The sequence below is a fragment of the Apostichopus japonicus genome, chromosome 14, assembly GCF_037975245.1.
Source record: "Apostichopus japonicus isolate 1M-3 chromosome 14, ASM3797524v1, whole genome shotgun sequence".
Classification (NCBI taxonomy): domain Eukaryota; kingdom Metazoa; phylum Echinodermata; class Holothuroidea; order Aspidochirotida; family Stichopodidae; genus Apostichopus; species Apostichopus japonicus.
In genome coordinates, this window is record NC_092574.1 from 9,893,487 (window position 1) to 9,919,354 (window position 25,868).

General features: G+C 36.9%; 2 protein-coding genes across 2 annotated transcripts in view; one reads left to right on the forward strand and one right to left on the reverse strand.

The window, feature by feature from the left end:
• On the forward strand, nt 1-13,728 carry LOC139979611 (serine/threonine-protein kinase PLK4-like). Its single transcript, XM_071990582.1, has 16 exons — nt 1-973; nt 2,768-2,863; nt 3,032-3,127; nt 3,545-3,659; nt 4,215-4,327; nt 4,881-5,285; nt 5,858-6,164; nt 6,518-7,272; nt 7,782-7,886; nt 8,597-8,852; nt 9,253-9,386; nt 9,860-9,951; nt 10,279-10,541; nt 11,328-11,407; nt 11,620-11,726; nt 11,990-13,728. Exons 1-16 carry the CDS (start codon nt 944-946, stop codon nt 12,090-12,092), a joined length of 3,057 nt encoding a protein of 1,018 aa, XP_071846683.1. The 5' UTR covers nt 1-943; the 3' UTR covers nt 12,093-13,728.
• LOC139979612 (DNA repair protein RAD50.L-like) overlaps nt 12,263-25,868 on the reverse strand; it is a 23,477-nt gene continuing 9,871 nt past the window's right edge. The window contains exons 15-30 of the mRNA XM_071990583.1: nt 25,754-25,831; nt 25,209-25,322; nt 24,628-24,679; nt 23,987-24,073; nt 23,228-23,371; nt 22,893-23,037; nt 22,432-22,489; nt 22,123-22,198; nt 21,342-21,629; nt 21,003-21,055; nt 20,283-20,368; nt 19,492-19,559; nt 18,774-18,836; nt 18,050-18,183; nt 17,229-17,354; nt 12,263-16,756 (exon numbers count right to left, since the gene is read on the reverse strand). Of these exons, the coding sequence (XP_071846684.1) occupies nt 16,627-16,756; nt 17,229-17,354; nt 18,050-18,183; nt 18,774-18,836; nt 19,492-19,559; nt 20,283-20,368; nt 21,003-21,055; nt 21,342-21,629; nt 22,123-22,198; nt 22,432-22,489; nt 22,893-23,037; nt 23,228-23,371; nt 23,987-24,073; nt 24,628-24,679; nt 25,209-25,322; nt 25,754-25,831 (1,702 nt within the window). The 3' untranslated portion in view covers nt 12,263-16,626. The remainder of the gene's footprint in view (nt 16,757-17,228; nt 17,355-18,049; nt 18,184-18,773; nt 18,837-19,491; nt 19,560-20,282; nt 20,369-21,002; nt 21,056-21,341; nt 21,630-22,122; nt 22,199-22,431; nt 22,490-22,892; nt 23,038-23,227; nt 23,372-23,986; nt 24,074-24,627; nt 24,680-25,208; nt 25,323-25,753; nt 25,832-25,868) is intronic.

Sequence of the window (25,868 nt, forward strand, 5' to 3'; positions counted from 1 at the left end):
TTCAAATATTTCTCCTTTGATTTTCAATTTAGTGATCTTGAAGAAGTTTTATCTTGGAAAGAAAATGCAATTTTGATGTTTTGCTTACTTATCTTTGATGTCGGCTGGAACACTTATGTTTATTGTCGTTTTAAACATTCGAGATAAAAAAAAACATTACCACTCACAACTAGCGACGTGTATCCTATGAAAAACAATAGTCCGTTAGTGATATTACCGCGTTCTTATGTAACATCATCCTAACGGTCTGTTGAGTGGTGGTAGATAACATTAGGCTCGTGTGTACACAAATAACCGAAGCCTAGGCTATACCATATCGAACTGCACTGAACCCTGTATCATTTGTGTTAGCATTTTTTGCTTCAAAACAAACCCCACTTGCCCTGGATGAGATAGAAAAAGAAGGCTAGAATCAGTGAGGACAAACTCAGTCACAATGTAACTTAAGTCTGTTGTGTTATGGTTAGGCTACTACTACAATTTAGTAATATTAGTAATAGTACTGTGTTAGTGTTAACATTGATTTTAATGGCTTCATTGAATAGCCTAACAATTGTGTTGGACCAAATGATATTATATTTTCAGTTGAAGTAAAACAAGGTTAGGTTTAACCTGCTGCCTACTGAACTTTACAACCCACTTACTTGTGTCCTGTGTAACTTAGCTGAGCCCAGGGATAGCCTATACGGACAATTCAAGGTAGGCCTACTTCAGCCTAGCCTAATCAATACATCAGACAATCAGACAATCACAGTATTTTGAACGAAATGCTGAATAACTCACTGCCCAGTGTAACTTTTTGTGCCATTGGACATAAAGTACTGTAGGCCTAGGCTAAATGATTAGCCAGGCCAAGTCTGATAGTGACACATTAACATTTACTGGATTGCTGTTTGTGGGCTAATGACACTTGACAGGCCATTTATGGTTCTCACAAGACTGAATGGCTTCAAACTGTGGAGACTGCATAAGAGTAAGTAGTAACAATTCCTTTGCTTTTTTAGAGTAGGCTTCCTCATGCAGTGTTACTGTTAGGCCTACTGTCAGTTTCTAAGAAGGCACAGACTGACTGATATTGAAAAGTAGGCCTAGCCCTACTGTAAGAATAAAATGATAAAAAGGACACTGCAAATAAAGTAGCCTTGCCTTACTGACACTGTATCATGTAGGATGTTACTTAAACGAATGACAATTGCATTACACATAACGAATGACAATATGTTGTGCACACTAAAATATTGTGTTGACTAAAACGAATGACAGTGAACATTTGACAGCAGAGACATTTGCTTCAACCGGATATCACAGTTCAGACTTTGTGGGTATATTAAAGCCACGCAAACCTAGTGGACGCGAAGTGCGTGGCTTACAGATCTAGTAAAGTACGGACAAGATACAAACGTTGCCGGATGATCCATCTCATTGGATTTTTCGAACTGCAGCCAAACGTTCCTAAAACAGCCGTTGCTAGTACTACAATTTTTATACTTTAATAGTACGATATCATAGCATTTTCCACACAAATTAATTGTGGATATATCAGTTTCAAACATATCAATTAGCCAGCACCTAACAACCACGTAACATGCGATTTTCCTCAAATCATTTTTGCGCAGAAAACCAATAACCGCATTTACTCCACTCCTCATTCTATCTCTTCTCACCACCGTCCTTCGTTGTCATTCGCGAATGATAATTAACCCTGTACAAAGTCAATTGTCATTCGGTCATTCGCTGTCATTCGTTTTAGTTTGTCCTATCATGTATGCCCAGCAAAACCAAGATCTCATATTAGTTTTATTGGAAACTTTGCAGTGGAATTTATGCAAATCTATGGCCTATTGACAGGTAAGCCTGTCGAGGAAAGCATTGCAATTGCCTCATAACAAAAATATATATTAATCCACAAAATGTATCAAAGCAACAGAAATTTATGATAAAACTACACCTGTGCAGGGATTGCATTGCAAAAACATTACTGTCTAGATCTAAAATCTAAGAGAAAATTAACAACTTTAGATAAAAATTTGAGGCAAGTTTGCTAGAAAAATATTCCTCAACAAACTCTTTTCCTTCTAAAGGTTGGCAATCATAATACTTTGTTAGATTCCTACACAAGACTTGCTGTACAGTCCAAATGAGTTACTGTAAGACTATTGTGTCAGATATTGCATACCATTACTGTATGAACAGTGTACCTACTGATACAGTGATAGCGTTGTGTAAAGTAAAATTACAGTACTGTAGATTACAGTATGAAGGACAGTTCTATGTATTGTACTGTACATATGGATACAGTATTCAGTCTCAACTGTGCAAAGGGAATGTTCACCTTCATAAACAAAAACAGAAAATATATATATATGAAACCTGTTTGTTCAAAAGGTATTCACTGTAGATCTGTCTAGATAAATCTATACCTCTTTTTGACTGCAATTGAGCTGGCAATGAAATTATTTTGTTTACATTTGAGTGATTTGACAGGTATCTAGCTTACAGTATATCATATTGCCAAAAGTCATCCAAGATTGAAACAAGTTATAGTAACAAAAAAACACTTAAAATGGAATACTACTGTAGGCTTATGCAAAAGGCCACTGCTACAATTGGCTATATTACTGTACTTCTGTTATAGTGTGTTTTAGTTTGAGCTCTGATGTAGCCATGTAAGGGTTTTGACTTTTTTCTTTGTTTAATTTGTTTCATGAAAGACTGTTACTATAGATCGACTCATATAACCTGATATATTGTTATTCCTTTCTCACAGAATTATGAGGTTTCTGGGCTGTTGGGAAGAGGAGGGTTTGCATGTGTCTATAGGGCAAAGAGCATCAACACATGCCAGGAGGTTGCTATCAAAATGGTAAGCGAGTTTTATATACACCACCTACCACAATATTCAGTAAGTTGAATAAATTTATATATATGCCTTTCTTAACCAGTGATGTTCTATCGGTTAACAGTAGGAGTTCAGTAATGTGATCTTTGTGTTCATCCATCTCAAATACTATATAAACTATCTTTGATCTAGATTGACAAGAAGAAGATGAAAGCTTCCGGAATGGTCTCCAGAGTGCGAAATGAGGTGGAGATTCATTGTCAGCTGAAGCATCCGTCAATTCTTGAGGTGAGTTTCTGGTCAGATTGATGTGCGGTTAACATGGGAACACAAACATTGGTGTAGGCAGTGGTTTGGTCATATGATGAAGTTGTACCTCAGTTGATGTTTATGGAAGGATATAAGCGAACAGACAGAATATAAATCAGATATATATACTGACAGTGTTGTAGCCCTACCTACCTAAACGTCAACAGACCACAGAGGTGAAGTAGATAATGGTTAGTAGATAAATTTGAGGTTATAGGAAGTTTACTAACAGCTACTGTACTCTATCTCGTCAGATACTCTGAAAATTATCAGATGGTTTGCATGTATACACGACGATGGCCGGCACATTTCTTTTGGGTAATTGATGTTCAGAGGTTCCTTTGCATCACTTCTTTTAATTCTTTACAACCAAAGGTTTACCAATTATTCTTTCAGCTCTACAGTTACTTTGAAGATGAAAACTATGTCTACCTGGTTCTTGAAATGTGTAGAAATGGAGAACTCCATACGTATCTAAAGACCAATCACAAACTACTGTCTGAGGGTGAAGGTGAGAACCCAGCGTAATAATGAAATGCATAAAGCTTGCATGAAAAGGGACTGGTGCAGAAAGATGCACCCCTCCCCCCCCCCTGGGTAGAGATGAACATTGCGGTCATAAGACCGATCCCCTTAAGCTGCCGTTTTTTGCAAAAGAATTTTGTGTCAGTTTTTTGCCAATTAGAAGTTTTGTCCAATATTTTGAAAACTTTATTTTTCATCATATATACTGTATTCAGTAGTTGATATACTATGGGCAAAAAATGATATCGTTAAATAGTGGAAGCAACTTTTGCAAAAGAATTTTGTGTCGGTTTTTTGCCAATTAGAATTTTTGTCCAATATTTTGAAAACTCTGTTTTTCATCATATATACTGTATTCAGTAGTTGATATAATATGGAAAAAATGATATTGTTAGAAAAGTGGGAGCAACTTTTGCCAAAAGAATGTTGTGAAAGCAGTAAACAAGGTCATGCTTAAGGCTATATTACTATTGAACGTTGATCTTTTTTTCGCTCTGATAATTTGCGTTATATTTATTTTGACTTTGGCTCTTGTTTTCAGCTGCTCATTTCTTGAAGGAGATTGTCTTAGGTTTGCTGTATCTGCATTCACACGGCATACTTCACCGGGATCTCACTCTGGCTAATATGCTACTCACAGAGGATATGCATTGTGTAAGTTGCATATATATAACAGTATTTATATTGAGCTGTAAATGGTCGGTTGATAGTAGATACACCTTAACTGATTGATTGCATGGTCAATTGATTGATTGATCGATCAATGGACGGATGCCCAGCAATTTTGCTTGAGATAGAAGTACAGATTGTGGCCAATTGGGAAGGTGTACCACAATGACTGACAGATTTCTTGAGATGTAGAAGTGGATGGATGGATGAATTGTTGGATGGATGGATGGATGAGTGGATGGATGCATGGGTGGATGGATGATTGGATGGGTCGGTGGGTTAGTGCATTGATTTAAGTGTTGTCATAGCAACCAAATAGTAAACATAAGATGTTCTTCCATGCGGCATCATCAACAGAGACATTTTATTTAGAACAAAGTGAGAAGAAGAAAAAATTAAACTGGAAAATGGAAATATTGAAACAGTTTCAAGATACAATACAAAACATGTATTTTATAGCCGAAAGGAAGACCATGAGAATTAACAGTGGTATGCATCAACCATGTACATTTTGTTCTCTCCCTTAAAATAAATACAGAAAATCGCCGATTTTGGACTGGCGACGAGGGTGAACCTACCCAGCGACAAACATTACACAATGTGTGGAACGCCCAATTACATATCGCCGGAGATCGCGACGCGGAGCGCCCACGGACTGGAGTCTGACGTGTGGTCCCTCGGCTGTATGCTGGTGACCTTCTTCACGGGAAAGCCCCCGTTTGACACAGCAGCGGTCAAGACAACCCTCAACAAGGTCGTCCTGGGCGAATACAAGATGCCGGACGGGTTGTCCTCGGACGCCTCCGATCTAATCACAAAACTCTTGAGGATAAACCCAAACGATAGGATTACCCTCTCCGGGATTTTGGACCACCCGTTCATGGCGAAGCCTTCCAGCGGTTTTGTCGGCGGTAGAGAACAGGGGAGACCTCCAGCCGTCAGGGTGAGTAGGGACTCCATTGAATCGTGGGGAAAGATGGGGGGCGGTTTGGAGGGGTGTGAGGGGAGTAGAGGATTTGAAGATGAGGGGGTGAGGGGAGTAGAGGGATTTAAAGATGGGGGTTTGGGGGGTGCTGGGGGAGTAGAGGGATTTGAAGGTTGAGGAGTGAGGGGGAGAAAAGTGATTTGAAGATGGAGGGGTGCGGGGGAGTAGAGGGATTGGAAGATGGGTGGAAGGGTGCGGGGGACTGTAGAGATAAGAAGATGGAGGGGGGTGCTGGAGGGGTGCGGGGAGATAGAGGGATCGGAAGATAGCGGAGCATGATCGTCCTTGTTCTCCTGGAGGTATCCTACCTTAACTGCTATTTGATACATCTAACATAGCATAACGTGCTGAAGATATTTCGTTGAGCTGTTTATTTTACCACTAAGTTTTCTCTCTCTTTCTTCTTATTTCAAATTAATGTCCTGTCTCATGCGCATCATGTACAGTGTGACTTATCAAGCAACTGAAACCTACACCTTTTCCATTTCCATTATAATAACCTTTTTTTTTCTGTTCGCTTCACCGTTTAGAATGTCGGATCCTCTCACGATAGCGGCCATGCAACCATGGCAACAGGCTCCACCACTGCAACTGCAATTACCCGATCCTCTTCGAGATCAAGACCAATGAGGGCACTGCCCCTCCCCAGCCTTACGCCGATCATCTCGGAGGACGAACAGAATCTCATTCCAGCCACCCATTCTGCCTTGGGTGATTTACAATCGGGCAACCGGGAAGACGTTAGGTGGAGAGATCCATACCAAAGGCATCCTCCATCCCCTCCTGTCAGAGAGAGAGATTATTTCCACACCCAAGATGAACAAAGAAGGCTCAAGGGTAAGATTAACTGCTTTGTTGACCATTTGAAAAGAGTTAATTCTCTTCAAAAAAATTTTAAAATAATAAAAGCATTGATCTCATCCAAACTTAATTTATTCAATGCCAAATAATAATAATAATTTTGAAGTTATTGTTAATACATATTTATTTCCTATTTTTTTTGTCTCTCTTTTGCCCCCCCCCCCTTCCATATGCTATTTGAATTTAACTATATGTTTTAACACTCATTATTTGCAAGTATTGCAATGTATGTCCTATTGTCCTCTCTTGTAGGACCCTTTAATCACCTTGTTTACAGACTTTTTATCCTGTGAGTGTTGTTCATCCTCTCCCCCCACATCTCTCTACAGAACTCAATCCTGGAAGTAAAACAGAGAATGAGTTAGCGGCAAAAACTGCACAGTTTCTCTCGGATCTCTCACAGAAAGACTATGTTCATAACCAAGATTATCACGATGGTCACACCAGTTCCTCATCCGCGAGAGAGCGATTGCATTCTGATAGTAACAAGAAATCTTCGGGATTCTGGGAGAACAACAGCGGGACTTCCGTCTCGCGGCCGGGAATCTCCGATTTAGGGAGGGAAGGCCGGTCGTACCATTTTGAAAGGGGGATGGATGCAAAATCGTCGAACATACACGACAGTCATAACATGTTATCTGGTATAAGTAAAGCCAAACTGTTGTCAACAGAGGTCAGTACAGGGGGGACTCGTCGAGCTGACCGTGGCGTCCCCGGAGGGAGTGTTTTATCTGGTAGTATCAGCTCCGGGGTGGGCGGTAGCGGTACGGACAAGAACGGAAGCCAGACGGAGGGGAGTGTCCTTGCAGGGAAGCAGAACTCGCAGCAGCATGGCCCCGTCATCATGGAACCGCCCACGGTGCAGAGGTTTGGGAGCCGCACTCACTCGACCACGGGAACCTCAACGGGGGAGGAGGGAAGCAGAAACCAAGAGCCAATGCAGAAACGAAATGCAAGGAAACAAAACAGGAGAGAAGAAGGCTCGGAGAGAAGCGAGACGGGGGCTAAGAGGTTGACGGATCTGACACCCCCGTTGAACGCGAGCAGACTCCGGCCTATTCGACAGCAGACCAGAAATGCCGTGGTAGGTATTAGTTAGGACTTCGGAAATGTTATGAGCGTTTTTCCAATCTAAAGAGACTCTTTTACTTTGCAGCAACAACAGGAACAATTAAAAGTTGATGGGGTGTTTGATGACTATGATTACATATTGATTAATAGTCAAGTTTTTTGTCTACAAAAAAGCAGCATTACATCTGTACAAATGAGTAACACTAAATATTGGCTGCTTCTTGTTGCAACATTTTGCTATAAACTATCACCTAAAATGCCACTTGAATAAGTTCCCTTTGTTTTTACACAGAACCTTAGGTTTTAGTATTTTCACAAATAACTCAAAGTCATAAAGTTACTCCAAAAAGTTACTATTCTGTTCAAGTTGTCAGCAAGTTTTTTGCCCTGTGTGTTACGCAACTTACCTTTCCTCTTTCATGTGTGGTTTTATGTCATTTTTTTGTTGTTACCCATAACAGGTAGTTATCAGATAAAGTAGACTCATTTCTAACCATTGTTCGTTTTTTCACCAACATAAAGGTCAGCATCCTGGTGGGAGGTGAAGTGTGCGTTGAGTTTCTGAAGAGGAAGGACGGCTGCGATAGAGTAGTGGAGGTGCAGCGAATATCCCAAGATGGAATGAAGGTAACTAAGAATTTAAACCTATTTAATGTAACATATTCAGAACACTCCCCTGTAATAACACTCACCATGGAGAGTCTGTACAGGCTGAGTGAGGGAGTTTTTCAGCTACCGACCAATCGTAATAAGACGATCACATGATTTGTTTGGTCAGACAGTCCCAGTGAAGCCGTTTTTTTATTTACTCATTATGATCCCAAAAGACATGTAAGAGCTATATATGTGTGCTTTAGTCAGTTGAAACTGTATTGGCTTCTCAGCTCTGTCTTGTTTTGTCGTCTCACTTGCAACTCTTTCGGACAACCTATTTTCGTCAGACAGACATCATGCAGAATGGAAGTCGGTACGTAGGATGGAACGAGCTAGAAGATCAAAAACTTGTCCCTACCCCACAAAGCCAACTATTCATGTCTGTGAATGTAGGGAGCTAAACATAGCTTGTTAATTAATAACTATTGGTTCATGTTTGGTGACCATCCTAAGAGAAAGCCACAAAACAAAATGTTGTAAAGACTTCACTAGCCACAGGTTTGTCTCTTACAATGCAGTAAATTTCCAGTCACCAAAATTTTCAAAATTCGCTAAATAAGGTGCTTTGTAGTATAATGGTATCATGTGTGCGAAAAAAAAAACCTTCCAAGATTCCACTTTCGTAAAAATTTTAGTATTTTCTTCTAAGAAGATTTTTCGAACTTTTACCTCTTTTGGAACAGGTGATGACCTATTTACCAAACAATGGTAAAGGTTTTCCTGTGTCAGATAGACCCCCTAGCCCACCCCCTGAAGAAACAGTCTCTCACAGTTATCACAATCTGCCCTCCAAATACTGGAAGAAGTACCAGTACGCTGCCAAGTTTGTGCACCTGGTACGGTCCAAGACGCCCAAGATCACCCTGTATTCAGACCAGGCTAAGTGTATGGTCATGGAAAATGGACCTCACCCAGATCTCGAAGCTTGTTTTTATAACGGTAAGGAATGAAATATTGTTGCTTTTTTTTTCTTTCTTTCTACAAATCCGTTAAAGATTGGATAAATTCCATGCATCGATGAGGCGAAAATGAAAATTACATTATGAAATAGTTTTACCATTTTCTTGATGTATAAATTTATTGTAGTTTGTGTAGTCTTTGATCAACTTTGCCATTACAAGTGCCGTCTTAAATGGTTCCTGCCAGAAAAGAGGGTGGATAAATTTAATGTGGATTCGTTGGAGGTTTGCGAGTTTGATTCGTGATTCGGTCATGGCAAAAACAGTGTTGGAAAAGTGAATGCTATTTAGTGTTTTACATTGAAGTGAAGGATAAGGCGTTAAGTTTTGAGATGCTTCTAATTTTTAGTTGTTCCTCATTTTGTTTCTTCATCTGGTAGGAGGGAGAGTCCATGTATCTTCCTCTGGTGTCGTGGTAACCGATGCAGAGGGCAGCACGCACAATCAACCGACCCTCGAGGACAAGCCAAATCTACCAGGGAGTCTCCAGGTGCTTCTGGAGCACATTCAAGACGTAAGAAAAATTATTTCTATTCCCATATTTTGGTTTCAACTTTGCAGGCTTTTTGGCCTTTGACGCAGGGCTTACCGATAAACTATGGCTTTTGCACAAGTTCCATTCTGATTGTGGTATAAAATGTGTTGCACCACAACCCCTTAAAAATCTGCTGGCCTATTTTTTTTTCCCTTTTCTTTCAATTTGCACTCCTGTTGGAAGATTTCTAAAATAATATAATATAAATAATAGTATATAATAATATATATAATAATAATAGTAAATATTTTCTGATAACATTGCTGTTTGCAAGGTTGTGCATGTATTTCTTGAATTTCTCTATAAAATATGATACTGACAAGGAAGAATGTAATGTATTCTCACTTGTATTCTCAAGTGAGAATTGTAATGTAATGTAATGTATGTAATGTAATGTATTCTCACTTGATGATGTTTTCAAAACATTTTTTTCTCCTTCCATCCTTGCACAGCTGTATCAGAAGTGTCTGGAAGTGGAATCAACAGTAGCTTCCCTGGAGTCCAGGGTTGGTCATGGACCTTACTTTCCTATAATACTCAACCGGTGAGTTCAGGATATTTTCAAAGGCTTTTCTTCCCCCTTGACATTCTGTCAGTATCCATTACCCGCCTTTTATGAAGATTTTTTTTGGCAATGTGGATTTGATACACAGGAGAAGGCTCCACTTTTTCTTTCCTGAACAAACAGATGAATTCATTACAGTGTTCATAACAAAATGGACTGCTGTCAGGTCAAATCTTAGGCCAGTAACAAGGAGCTGTGGCAAGGAAATATTAAGGTCATGTAGCCTATATATATCTTGGGAATATTCTCTGATATTCTTAACAAAAAAACATTCTTTAAACTTTCTATTTTTGGCAATTCACCTAGGAAACCAACACAGGAAGAATTGGAACATAAAAGTGGAGAAACGAGAACGTCGACAAACAAGAGCCGTCATCACTTGGAATCCCCTCCAAAAGCGCTGTCGCAGGTGAAGCAGCAGATTCCACTAGGATCCACCACCTCACCCAGTGTTGCACCATTGGTGTCTGCGTCAGTCTGTTCCTACGACGGCACCGTCGTGAGCACCAAGAGCGGTGTTCCGTCTCGCGTGGCGGATAGAATACCTATCAGCTCAAATTGTGGAGAAGGTAAAAATCATCTTGTGTAATATTCATAAAATTTCATTTCTCCGTCTTCTAATGCATCCTAATTGGTATTTAGGGCGGGTTTTTAGTACCCTATCGTGGGACTCGAAGGGATGCTTACAGAAACATGAGAAAATGTGAAAATTTTGTTAACTGATCCACTTTGGTGTAAGACTCTTTCTGATCATGTGTAAATCAGCAGTGGTTAAAGATTGAAATCTATTTCTTCAGTGTCACAATAAATATTTCCATTTTCCCAATGTTAACCTTTCACACAAAATAGATGCTCGTGGATACTTCTGTTTTTGTTCTTTCTTTCTTTCTTCTCTCTTTTAGGGTGGGGGAAGGGGGAGAAACAGTGGGTCAGGGATGGAGTGAGAAAGATGCGAAAGTGATTGTCGACCATTTGCTGTGTAAAATGTGTTTTCCAATTTTCATGCATTATCTGCCATTAACAAACATGATATATTTGGCCGAATCTCGCAGAACATTTGAATTTGGCATTTGGTTTAAAATTGAAATCTCGTTCTGCAGTGTTAAGATAAAATATTCTCGTGTAAATTCCGGCAAGGAATCACTCAGCCATTTCGATTTCTGGTTTCTTGCTTCATACGTGTCCAATGTTATTGTAACACCCTGCCGTGGTAATTTGAGGGATATTCCAGCGACAGAAACGGAGGTTGCCAAAATTGTTATCGCAAATTTGCCCCGCATCACAACGCAAAAGCTGTATACTGTATCACACACTGTTTTATATATTTCTTCTTTGTGTGCATTTTCATGTTTCAGATTTCAAGAGCGCAAATCAACACGATAGGGACGAAGTCTTGAAGAGGCTCTATGTTCATAATGTCGGCTGGGCATCGCAGGTAAAAAAATATATAAACTAAGATCCCACAATTTGAGTCTTTTAAGATTTTTGCCTAGAACATTAAAGAATTTATCCAAGTAAAAAGTTTGGAAAAGTTTTGGACAATATCCGTCAGGCCTACCAGATTAGTCAACAACGTTGTGTTCTGATCCATGTTTTGCCGTTTCACACAATCCCCCATTTGTTTTTATCTCTCTGCTATTTTCTAAGATGGTCTCTGGTGAAATCCGCATCCAGTACAATGACGGCTCTGAGCTGGCAGTCAAATCGTCTGTGGCCCTGGTCACCTACCACGATACCGAGGGCAACGTTAACATGTAAGTCTTACGAAAAAACGTTTCAACTTCTATCGGGATTGACATTTAAAGCTGCATTTTGGAATTTAATTTGATAGACTCATTGAGCAGCACCAATCAGGTAAAGGAAAGAGTAGGTACCTGACAATGTATACGTTCTGTTTTTGTGCGTGGGGGTGGGGGGGGGGTTGGCAACCAAATAAAAACAATGATGACGAAATCACGATCTTCTGCCATATTCATTTTACATCGAGAAAATTATCTTTTTCTCATTTCTCCATCAGCTATGGCAAACAGGATCGTCTCCCACTTACAGTAAGAGAGAAACTGTCGCAGCTCTCCACAATTGTGGAAATGTTTGTGAGTAAGGCCAGTCCGCCGGATTAGGGAGCCTCTTACCTCGATAACTCGATGGGACATTCCAGTATGCTGTCTTGCCTGCCTGCCAATCCGCACTCTCAAGTATTGGGTCGATTTAACGACGTAGCCGATAGAAAACTTCCAAAAACGTGACAGTAATTTTAGTCATCTCAGGGTCTTTCAAAGTTTTTCATTAGTATCCCTTCCCTCTAGGACTTCCACGTTCTTGTAGTAAATTTTTATGTTTCTTTCAAAGTATTCATTTAATGGGGACATGCCAAAGGGATTATTTAAAGCTTGGTCACAAAAAGTAAAATGCCCTGGAATTTTTGGTTTATTTCTCCTTTGAACTTGGGAACAGAAGAACATTAATGTGAGAGAAGAATTCTTATTCCTAGTATTTTCGGTCTAATGTTAGACGATGTTGTTTTAAGACAAAACTTAGAAGTACACAATTCTACACTTTTTGTCAGAAAATAAAAAATCACATCACATTATGATCCTTCAGTAATGGGAGAAACAAATCCAAAAACAAACAAATTCAGCTTTATATGAACTATCCACCCTTTGTCAGCTGTATTGGTTAATAAGCTATTCAATTATTCCAGTCTATGGTTTTATTCCCCTTTATGCATATTCATGTCAAGAAGAATCTATTAGCCAATAGGAAGTTGTTTGCAATTCAGTCATTGGCTGTTACCCCTAAGATATTTGCATATGCATGATGGCAATCTTCTACTTAGCAGGCAGTTGGGACAATTTTCCTAATGCTAATAATACTCTGAACTGTCCTCCTGTATCATGCTTCAAAGCACTTGTACTGGCAGTATGAGCAGTTCCTAACATTTTATCTGATAGAAACATGGCATTTATACTGTCAGTACGAGTGCTTTGAAGCAGGACATTCCAGTTTGAGTCTATTTTCAATAGTGCAAATTTACAATATAGTACAACAATTTTTACAAGGTGGTAGAGGAGGCCTGTGGAAGCATAGCTTATTCCAACAAGTCCACTTTGACAAAAACCAATAGCAACTATTAAAGCGAGGTATAGAACAAAATTTCCCCAACTGGATGCTACTACCTTTTGGGCAATTACAATGGCTTTTGAGTGATTCTCCCAGTATAACTGGTAAAAAACAAATTTTTAGAAAGAAGATTAGAACCTTGCATCATCAAGTGATGCTCTTCCCAGTATTTAAAAGTCTCCATGAGGTGAAATTAGGATCAGTTGTCAAAATAAAAAAATGAGTTAACTGCCTGTATGAATTATATTTCATCACTCTAAAACAAATTGTTTCATTTTATAAATGGTCATGATATGACTCCCCCAAAATGAAAATCATATCTATATAAAAGGATCCAAATACCAAATCTAAATGTCGTTCAAAATTCATTGTCTACCAGTATTTATGAAAACCCAAATGAAATATTCTTATAATTGTCTATGTACATATTTATGTAAATAGGATGTCTAGATTGTAAGATATTTCAAAAAATGTGAATAATAATGGAACTTTTCCTTTCTTTCTTTTGTTACTGTCTCGTACACACAAATGGCTGAAAACTTTTTTTGTAAGTAATTGTCACTTCATACCTTGAAAAACTTTGTAGAAAATGGAAGTTTGTTGTACATTCTTTGGAATAAATGCAATTACAAAATATTTTTGTTTGTTTTTCACTTTTCTTTTATTTACTATTTTAATGTATTTGTTTACAATCCAATTAACATATGATACAAATGCACAACATACACTTGGAAGACTTACAAACCATGCTACAAAATTTTATTGAATGAAATTTAAATATCGGTGTGAACATCATCAATCCAGTGGGGTGAAAATGCAGTTTTCAATGACAGGAGTTAACTTTTGATACTGACAAGATAGGTGAATAGCGCCCTCAAGTTACAACAGTATTTACTAATGACATTTACCTACCAACCTTGCTAGAACTGCAGTAGTACCCTTTCCAATGTTCCATGCCCCCACCCCACCCATCTGATCCTTGAAAGAAAAAAAGTGCCACAGAGATTTAAATCTTTTCGTGTTATGCACCAGTCATTAAAAATGTCTGTATTCGCACCATTCTCAAACATTTACACTAAGGTCAAAATGTTGAGATAAAGTCCTTTGCACCCTGTCATTCGGTTAACTGTGGAGCAGTATGCGTTCCACTCCATGTACAAACATGCCTTAATCCTATAACATTCAAAGATAACATCCATTATTATAAAAAGAAACGATCAAAATACATTTATGAAAAGAACATTTACAAATGATCACAAAATGTGACATTCTGAAACAGTGCAGCCTCTTGAAATAAGAAAGACACGGTTACCTAAAATACTGCTCGATTTTAAAAGCATGAATTACAAGAAAAAGGGATTGATTTTAATACTGCGAAGAGAGGTACAAGGTTTTAGAATGCCTTCCAAATGTTTGCATCGTACAGGTACAAAATTTTGCTCATAATTTGCATATCACAAGAGTCAATACAAGCAACTTTAGAAAGATACTTAAAAAGTACAAATCGATGCTATTCAATTAATACAGAAGCCAGTATACAACAATTGGCTGTGATTAGTTGCCAATGCAAAAATATTATAATGCTAATAAGATTGGATATATGCAAGCTTCTTTATTTTATTAAGACTTCAACATGATCAAACAGCTGGGTCTTATGACCCCCTGAAAATATTGTGATGTTTACTGCAGTATTGTAGGAAATATGAAAGCAGCACAAATCTTTAAAATTATAGACACCAATTTTTAATACTGTGAAAGAGAGGTCAGTGGTTATTTTTTTCCCTCTCTTATTCTCAATTTAGATAATACTGAAATCCTACAAACATGAACATTAGTGTTTTCTGAAAGGGTGAATATAAAAAAAAAACATGTTTCCTAGCTTGCTTTTCATGAATCAACTTAAATGTGAGCAGTGTGAGAACACATCCGGAAAGCTCTCATTTTAATACTGAAAGGAGGTGGGAATAGAAGGCGAGCAATGTCGCCAAACTACAAAATGTCTTATATTAAATATGCAGTTAGATTAAAACGATTAAGGATTATGCAAATGAAAATGTGTTCTACAGTGAAGAATGAGGACGTTATTTCTTCAAAGTACATAACGTGTCCAATTCATTCAAAACCAGAAGTATCATTCACTGTATAGAAACAACTATTATTTAAAGATTACATTTGCCATCCGGAATAAGTTTATATTACCTTAAATTAGCTATTAGAATGAAATCCATACTGGTTAATACTCATTAATTGTAACGCCAGTTAAATTTTAATACTTTTTACCAAGACTTTAAATTTTACTCTTGGACAAACTTCAAGGTTCCAATTTGACACTTGTCAATATCTTTTCAAATAATTAAGGAAACAATATTCAGGTTTTTTAACCTTAATAAATTGTAAAAATGTCTATCAAATAAATGCAGGCGGGGTAAAATAAATACAGGTGGTTTCAAACTCTGGAATTAATATTCATTATGCATAGATCAACTTTCAAATTCTGAATCAACCTGAGGCGCAGTAAGAAAAATCAATTTTTTCCTCTGCCACATTCTTACATTAACAATATAGGAGTCAGTAGATCATATATGTAATAGCTTGAAGCTTATCACTTTTCCAGCTTTTTTAGGCATTCATGTCACTACATAAATTAGACTTAGGTGTTTAATAATACTGATATGTGTACCCTTTAAAGATATGATTGCACACCGCTAAAGGTTTGAAGGGCTTGAATTAATAAAAAGTAGTACATTAATTTGGGAATCTTAACCATCATCATTGTGTGAACTTGTGCATCAGCAAATAGCTCAATTTTTCTGTGGATCCACTGAGCATATCATAAAAACAACACTGTAGTACTGTGATCGATTTCTTCATTATTATTACAAGAAACTTAAAGGTAGTCTGTATAGGCCCCAAATTATAGCATGCTATATAATTGCTAGAAGTTTTCAAAAAGTAGTTTCCTGGAGGTCTTTACTCTCCAAATTGTTCTCAGACATTTCTTAAGGAACACAAAAGATGACTAAATGTCCCAATGAGGAAAATTTCCTCGAAGGTTGTAATAAGAACAGTTTAAGAATTTTGACCAAAGGTGACCATATTTAAATATCTAGCATATTTGGGGCCAATACAGCATACCTTTAATTATCAACAATGCAGAGATGCATGTATTTAAACTAATTCATACCTTGTATGACTTACCCCACCACTTCATCCAAATAACTTATTACTCTACTTCATTCTTCCCACATAACTTATTACATTACCATCACCCATATCTCCCACATAACTTATTACTTCATACCTCCCACATTATCACACTAAGTACTTCAAGCTTCACATGGTATATAATTACTGATTACGCTCACTGATACTTCTTGTTAATCACACATATATACCACTGCAGAATTTTTAAATTGTCTTTTCACTCTTTCATTTACAATCTCATAACTACAAATTAATTCTGACTAATTTATACACTCAGTACGGTGTGACTTGATACTAAACTACTCCATACCTTATCTGACACTTAAGTTATCAGTGACCATTTTGGAAGTACCTAGCCTTCCTGTCTTGTTCTGAAAACTGTTTCTGGATGCTCTCCAACATCAATATTGAAGGCAGTTGAAGAAATTCTGTGTCGTATTTCATAACCACGGAGTGTTTGCTGCAATAACACAGAAAAATGAAAATATGGTCAAATATATGTCAGGTATATTTGAAGAAAACTTGATAGATATTAAAACTATGAACCCCTGCTTATATGAAATATTCTCCTCAAATATAAGTCAGTAGTTAGAAAGCCAGTTGCACCTTTTCAACCTTCTCCTCCCCTGGGTGCCCCCCGCCCCCTCCCCACCACCACTCCTCCATCCCTGCCCTGTCGATAATTCCTCTCTCACAAAACCATCTAAAGTATTGTGATATTCAGTTGCTACGATTTTGCTAGCTGCACTATTATAACATTAACTATGTGCACTTTTCACTAAACCATTTAATTTGGTATTAGTTACTCAATAATTTATACTTTGAAGGATTTAGAACCTTGCAAGGAAGTTGGGGATGGGAGAGGTGGGGGTGAGGGGGAGCAATAAAGATGAACTTAAAACTAAGCACTTTTCATTAACTTGAATGCTTACTGTTGATCTCTGGTAACCCTATAGCAATGTTTGCCGTAGTCTCTAGCCAAAATATCAACAAATGTTTCGTTGTGGCTGATGATCACGAGTTGGAAATTTGATTGGCTGGCACACTCTGTAATGATACTGTAATGAAGAAGAAACAAACAGGATTAGAATTCTATCAACATATTATATGGAACGAGTGGTGGAAACAACAACACATATATTAGTAGTGGTTGGGGATATGGACATACTAGGAGGGGCAAGGGACAACCTTTTTGATACAAAAGAATTACTGCTTGTTTAGGTTTTAGAGAGGGGGGGTGGGAGGAGGGATGAAGGTTAAGAAGTCACGTTATTGTGATAACATGCAGACATATTTATGTTGACATTGAATTGAGAGCTGTATGATGAGTATAGGAAATGAAGGAATGTTCACGTCCTATCCATATCTAAATACTTGCGTTAATTGAGAAGTAACTATAGGTAGTTTGCCATAGTAAAAAATGGTGGATTAGTCAAAGGTAGTGCAAGAATTGTGAGAAGACAGGTAAGAGAGGAGCAGAAGGGTAGATAGAATGCAACATCAGCATTACCAAACAAAGCATGAATATGCATGAAGCAAGGTAGATGAAAACTGTTATGAAGAGTTTATGAGGTTGCTAGGTAAGAGCTGAGGAGCAGGAATGTGGGTAGAATGCAAACAATAGCATTACTAAACAAAGCATGAATATGCATGATGCAAGGTAGATGAGAATGTTATGAGGAGATTTAGGTGAGCTTGGAAACTGAAGATATTATGCATAATATTATGAGGATATCTGTTACGTATTCCCTACCTCTTGAGGGCCGTTGCCAGAGCCCTGACGTTTGGCTCATCCAGATTGGTGGTTGGCTCATCTAGAGCCAACACTCCACATGATCCCCCGAAGATCCTGGCTAGGGCTATCCTGATGATAAGAGATGCAAGTACCTACTCAGAAGAAGGAAAAAGAAAGAAACATGTGTTTAGTCAACTCAATAATAAATCAATTGAAGTTAAAAGCAAAAATGGTGAGTTAAAAAAAACCGGTGCATTTTGATTGTAACAACTCAGACTGACACCATATGGTCATATATGAGGTCAAGATATTTATAACAGCAGTATGTTCAACAATGTCATAGTCACAGAAAATTCCAGCATAAACATTAAGAAAACAAAATTTTAATGTTAAAGATGTAATCTAGTACGCTGGATGTAATCTATAAGCTAGACTTCGTAGTCCATGTCACTCTGACTTTAATGAGCTAGTAATGTTTTAAAGGGTGGACCATTTCTAAAGAAGAAAATAGCGACTTTATCAGAAACTCTAACCTGGACAGATATCAACTGGTTTGAAAGGTCTGTTAAATATCAAAATTAATTTTGTAGCCTTTACAGTCATCCTGTTAGGTTACACTTATACATTCTTCATTTTTTACGACGAAAATATTTGTGAAATTTTACATTCAAGTCTGGTTTCTTCTAGTATTTTTTCTTTCTTTTTCTTTGCATAAATAAAAAACTTAATAATTTAGACCAACCTTCTGTCCCATACTGCATCGTTCTCTCATGTTCATCCTCTTCTTCCCTTTCACCATTTCTACCTAAAAGGAATAAATATAAAGACAAACTTTTAATTGGGCATAGGAGCAATTATAGATGAGGATGACATTACTCAACGACCGTTCCGCCCAGGAGTAAAAAGCACCCCCAATCCTCTCTCTCCAATCCCACCTACCACGGCCCCTATCTGCACCCCCAAACCTAGTTTCCAAGCTGCATCTTGTACAGTTTTGTTAATAGTCTTGCATTGTGATTCAACTGATATGAAATCATTTATATTTAAATTCATGAATGGCAATACTAATGAAGTTATATGCTATATACCTGAGTACTGATACACAGTCTATAATGAAGTCGTACACTAGCAATATAAGGACTTATTCTTTCCTTCGTAATGGATGAGCATCGCCCTTTGGGCACAGCGGTGATCAACCACCAATAATCCCTCCTCTCCCACCCCACCTAACCTGGCCCCTACCTGCACTCCCAAACCTATTTTCCCAGTTGACCGCATCTTTTAACATCTCAAAAACCGTAACGGATGAGGATTGACATGAATAATGCATGCAGATAATTATGTATATTTTGCAGGAAATTCCAAACAAAAGAGTTCATGGGGTTTGCATAATTGACTTCAGCTGCTCTTTTATTCTTTCAAGACAGAAATTGACAGATCCTATACTCAGATAAACTCACCCTGTAATTGTAAGCTCTTCTTCCATCTCCCTTGTCAACGTCAGCTTCAATGTTTATAGAATCAATATCTGTAATAATTAAAATTAAAATAAATTAAGAAAATATAACTGTAGGCGATTATGCGATAAAAACAAATGTACATTGCAGTATTGGGTTTAGAACAAGCTTTGAGTCCCCAAAAATATTCAGAGAACCATTTGCGTCGCAGGGAGATCACAAATTCTTTTTGCATACTTTGAAATCAAAGAGATACTTATAACCTTCCAGTAACATGTCATTATTTGGCATGAGCGTGATGCACTTTACTAAACACTGAAGTATTGAACTGTTAATTAAGAGAGACTGTGCATGCATAAGTCTAAAAGTCATTATTGAGAGAAAAAAGTGAAGATAGAAATGTTGATAACTTTCAGAGAGGGTTATAATCAAGGACAATGACTGGAATAGGAGGCCGAGGTATGGTTAAACAGACCATATCCCACTTCCTCACTTAGGGATATGCACTAGTTTTATTTGCAATTTCGGCCCTCCAAATCTCCCTGAAGTTGAGGGTAAGAAACCCGGAAAAATTGTTGGTGAGGACCATTCACAAAGTGGTTCGTACACGAAGTCTACATAAGAGAAAAACCTTGAGTTTTGTCTTCTCTTGCCATACTGAACCTCTAACCCCCCCCCCCCCCCCGACCCCTGCTGTTGTTAGAATAAGTACAGTTGATCAAGTAATTTGTGTATAATTTCAAGAATGGGGTAACTACATAGACCAAAACAGAACAAAAAGAGCAAAGATTTACCATTTCCTTGGTAGGTCTTCACCCATAATCGCTTAATTTCTTCATTTACTTCCAACAATTTCATCCTGTGGAACTTCACTATCGCTCTGTGGAGACATGAAAATGTAAAATCTTGAGTAAAGTACGGGTAAACAAACCCTAACACATTGTACAAGTTATGAATAGGTACAGAGTAAATTCATCATGTGAAGGGGATAGGGAAGAGAGGGATAGGCCTATAGGCTCTCACTCTAAATTATAGGTATAAGTAGTCAAAGCATGTACAGTACTTAACATGCATGAGGCAACTGTATTCATCATCGCACAGAGGGAGGCTTATTTTTGCAAACTTCTAAAAGTCACCTTCTAAAAGCCTACTTCATGCCACATTCATCTAGCTTTTAAAAAGGTACCCTGGTGAAGACCTGACCAGCTCAATGGACTGGTGGAGTGTATAAGGGTAAAAATTGCAACAAAGGCACATATAATTGAGGACTGGTATGAATATTTCAGTCCTTGAAGAAATTTCATCAAGGTTCAAGTGGAAATTGATTAAATGTAAAAAAAAAACATTATTCATACACAGAATAAGCTGCAATTCGGAAGGGAAAACAATCTAGATTTTTTTTTTTTAATTCTAATGCACTATTTATTTTGACAAATATTTATGGTCATTACTTAATTTAATTCAATTATGAAACAAAATATTTAATATGAAATCTTTGATGTTGGTTCACTTACTCATCCAAAGCATTCCTATATTGCTCCAAGTCATGTGTAACATCTCTCATGGTCTGCAAAGAAAGTAAAAACATAGACACAGAGGATATTAAAATATTATTAAATTAGATTATGTTTCAAGTAAAAGTTAAGTGAAAGGTTTACAGTCTTGAGGTCAAGCTTACATTTAGCAGCGAAAATTCCTTGGATGTGTAATTATACAATTCGTCAAAATTCACTCGTAGCTATAACATTCAGAGAGATAATGCTATTAAACAAAACACACACGTAGGCCATACACTGTCCATGATAGGGAAGTTGTCTTAATATATCTAGGTACAGTAATTTCAAGTATCCTACCATTAAATTGATAGCATTATCTCTCGACTCCTTGTTGACGATCTTCTGCGATTTCAGATACTCTGCCCGTCTCTCAGCTATCGTCTTGGTCAGTTCAGAGAGAGTTCCCTTGTACGTGAATTTCTTGGAGACGATGTTTCGCTTGAATTCTTTCAGCTTCTCCTCCTCTGTCTTGAGTTGACGGTAGAGTACAAACTCTGGTCTATTTTTCGCTTCTTGAATTCTTATGTCTGTGTCCATCGTCAGAGTCCTCTTCCTGTCCAACTCCATTCGGTCTTGATTTTGTTGCTAAATTGAAAGTTGATATAAAATTTTACATATGTAAAATTGAATCAAAATTAACATCTGAGTTATGTGGTAAACTATATTTATTGATGTTTTAGCTGTTAGGTGATATTTTAATGGAATTCAAACAAAAATGAAAGGAAAAAGAAAGAAAGAAAAAATGTGCAAAAGAGAAATGATTATATAGCACATGATAATAACAGAGAGATATGTCCAGGTGAGTCACTGTAGAATTCTTCATGTATTTTAAAACTTCACATACTGTACCCTATATTTAATAAGCAACATTACACAAAGTGGACCACTGTATAAAATATGCATGATGTGCGGGGAAAAAAAAGGGAAAAGTTGAATTCAACCTTTTTAAAAAAATTTATTTAAACAGCTGGTAACAGTGTACCTGGAAAGAGAAATATAGGATCATCTTCACTTATGAAGAACTAAGATTAAACTAGAAGTTTAATATAATAAAATGAATATTCATTGACCTACGTACCTTCTTTTTCTCCTCCTCTCTTCTGCAATTTGAAAGTTTATCAAAACTCTGCTTCAAATTGTTGTCAATGTTTTCTCTGTAAAAAAAAAAAAATGTTTGTCAATATATGGTTTAACAGTTGTTCTCTCACAGTGTTACGCAACTATTTATTGTATCAGATTTGCGGTAAGTTTCTATTAAGGCGGTACATGTTTGTGATGATGACCTAACAATCCATGCAACAGCAAAGACAAGAGACCCAATATATGCAATATTTTCAACTATCATTTCTACTAATACAATAAAATATCAATTTCTACTAATACTTACATTTTGGAAAGTAAGGTGTCATATTCAGAACTTGTTTCTTCCAAACTCTTCTGGCCATCTGGAAAATGTAAAAATAAAATGATATAAACCTCGTTGCTTAGATAATTACAATATTACAATTTTCTTAGCAATTAGAAGCTTGGGAGGGGGAGGGGGAGGGTATGATGCTTTGAGAGTACCTGAGGAGAGAGATTTGTAGGGGTAATGTAAACTATTAATTTTTCTTCTCCTCCTTCCTTTCCCTCCCATCCTTCCCTCCTTAACAACCCCCCGCCCCCAAAGCCTCCTGGCCCAAGATGGCCATGCAGAGGAATGAAACATTGACAAGTTCAATACAGGAAGAACTGACTAACACGACATGACAACAACAATTACAATATATAAAAAAGTCAATAAATCCTATACCACAGACAGAAGACTTTTTGTACTTACGTACAAACATATATTATTGTATTATTTACCTTCAAGACAAGATTCTCTGTGCTTCATTATTTCCATCTCGAGTTTATTGAGGTCTTTCAACGTCTGATCCAAGAGACATATCCGGTACACCAGCTTGGTAATGGCATCTTGCTCCTTTTCTTCTGGCTGAAGACTATCACATTTCTTCAAAATAAAAAATAAAAATGTTTTATGTCTTCTTTTTTTTTGGGGGGGGAGGGGATGGAAAACTATTATCTAAGTAAAACATATTGCTGTTGCCCTTGTCTTATAAAACTAAACTTAGCAATCCACTTTTATAACTCCTTGATAGTATATAATGGCTGAGTGATCAAATTTTTTTGTTTTTACTAACCTGCCACTTGAACTTTTTGGCCATCGGGATAGATAGGTCGTCGCTCAACCCTGAGAGTTTTCGCTTCATGGTGAGCCGATCTTCCAAAGGATTGCTGTCTAACCTTTTGTTCATATCTTTCAACCTGATTTGAAGTTCCATAATCTGAAAGAGGAAACGTTGCACGTTGCGATCAAAGACTTAGGCTTTGGATGGAGGGGTGTGTGATGGAAGGGGTGCTGGGGGTTATATGCTACTTGCTCTTTTAATTTTCGTTTTGGTTTGATGACGTTGAGAAAGATTCTATGTGTCCAGACACACTGACAACCGCTACATTTTTTGTTCTGCTGATTAGACCAGAATTACATTACATTCAATACCCTTAATCTCACCACATACAGAGATATATGTTATAATATTTATTTAAATACTTCTAATTATTTTAATGCTTCATAAAAAATATAAATATAAAAAAAATGATGTATCCCAATAAATTTGATTTTCATTTTTATCGTTTGATTTCAAAACCAGCTATGAAGTTAACTTGACTGCCTTAAAATTATTCATTTCATTGCATCTTTTAGGTTACGGTTATGTTTTCTGAGTTAAATTTCCCCGATCTCTGATTCAACTGTTAGGTACATGCATGGTAGCAACAGAACAGCAGCATTAGTTCAACATAAAATGTAGCTCGAAACTTTGTATTCAACGAGACCTCTTGCTGACAGCGTACTCCACAAAGGTGAATTCTGCCATCAGACAGATTGAGCTATTACTTACCCTCTCTTGAACGTAGGATGTTATTTTGCAAGCTTTGGTTTTGACCAGCGTTAAGGCCTCTACAGACTTCCATACATTTTCCTGCATCTGCACCAAAAAGTGATAAATGGATATAAATAGGTGGGAATTCTTATAAATTTAATACTTTTGTGACTGCTAAAGAAATTTGAAAAACCTGAGCTAAGCATGCTCTATGCTAACATACTACCTTGTCCTTTTTATCTCAATTATCATTTAACAAATTCTATTTTCACTGTCGGAAAAAAATGAAAATGAAGATTGGAAATGCAAGCTGAAAAATATAGACAAGAATTTAAAAAACTGAAGTTCAAAATATTCATGATCTTATACAATCTATTAACATTTTCCCTTCACAAGCAATTTTTTTTTAATATCAATATCTTACTAGGAAATGGAACATCAGCTGATTTTCTCTAGAAACATGTAGTCTTCCAAACAGAGCTCAATGTGCTGTAACCATTCATATCTCGAATGTTACGCATATATTTATTTTAAGATCACAAATCCCTCCCCCCTCCCCCCCCCCTTTAAAAGGAAAAAAGAACTGTACATAATTATATATACACATCTTGATTTTAGCTCATCCTTTTTTAAGATTTTAATATTACATTAGTCCTTACCTCCAAAGCCAGGGTTCTGCTATTTTTCTTCATATCACCACAATCCAACGTCCTACACAAAATAAAAAACATAAAACATTAACAACTCGTCATACAATATAATGACAACAAAATAAATATTTGAATATTATTTCTTAATATGTAATACAATTAATCTCATCCTACCAGAAATGTACAATAGGTGAACCTGAAAAACCTATATACTCTCTGAAATACTCTAAAATGCCAAGGTTTATTAAAAGAAGCAACATTTTAGAATACTAAGCACAACAAGTCGAAAACACAGATGTATATATTAATTAACAGTTTGACACAGTAAGTATCATTTGAAACAATGAACGAAAAGCTGATCTCATCTGATTAATACTGGTATGGGAAAAGCATCTTGATGATAAAATTCACAGCATCAAATGATTAACTTATCTTTCAGTAAGTTTGATCTCAAGACAAACACTAGCTTTTAGTTAAATTCAGTTGCAAACTGAATGTGAATAATACTGTAAACTTGCTTGAAATTGAGTAACCAAAACTTTAAAAAAAAGGACAAAAGAAGGACAAAAGAAGGAAATGTTGAATCTTACTCTATTAGTATGTTGATGATATGTTCCAAATCTTGTGGTAGACTATTACACTGAGAGACTAAGTCCACAATGATTAATTTGAGGCCATCTTTCTTTTCTGCTAGTGCGAGTCCCCTGTGGATGAAATGGAAACATTAACAGGGAAATGAAGCGAAATAATAAATATCTCTTTCATGACGAATGTCAATCCATAAAAAAGAATTTAACATTGAGTGATAGTGTCTTAGATCTTATGAAACAATGAGATTAATGTTACCAAATTAGGCATAGAAAGACTAGCTTAATGTTGCCAGTGTAAGAAGAATTCATTGCAGATATTTCACATATATTAAAAGATGAATATTTTATATTGAAAACAACAAAACATTAAGAAATATATTTATCTCCTTTGGTTGGATTTTCAACAAGCAATGCTAACATTCTGCTAATGATAATCTTAAATTATCTTTGTAAAATATTGGGAAAACAATACTCGAAAAATTGAACTGCTGTTGATGTAATCATAAATGACAGAGGATATGTTATGCCATACTATATACACTTACAGTTCTTCTACACGTTGTTGCTTCCGAACTCTCTCCTCTTCCAGAGTGTGAACCACTTTCATCTCCTCCATCTCCTTGCTATGAGAGTAAGAGTAAGAATATTTATGCACACCTC

Coding starts and splice junctions, on each gene's coding strand:
- LOC139979611 (XM_071990582.1), top strand. CDS start 944: ATGGCTTCAAACTGTGGAGACTGCATAAGA. Junction 7,887..8,596: donor TATCCCAAGATGGAATGAAG/GTAACTAAGAAT, acceptor CTTTTGGAACAG/GTGATGACCTATTTACCAAA. Junction 11,727..11,989: donor ACCGAGGGCAACGTTAACAT/GTAAGTCTTACG, acceptor TTTCTCCATCAG/CTATGGCAAACAGGATCGTC.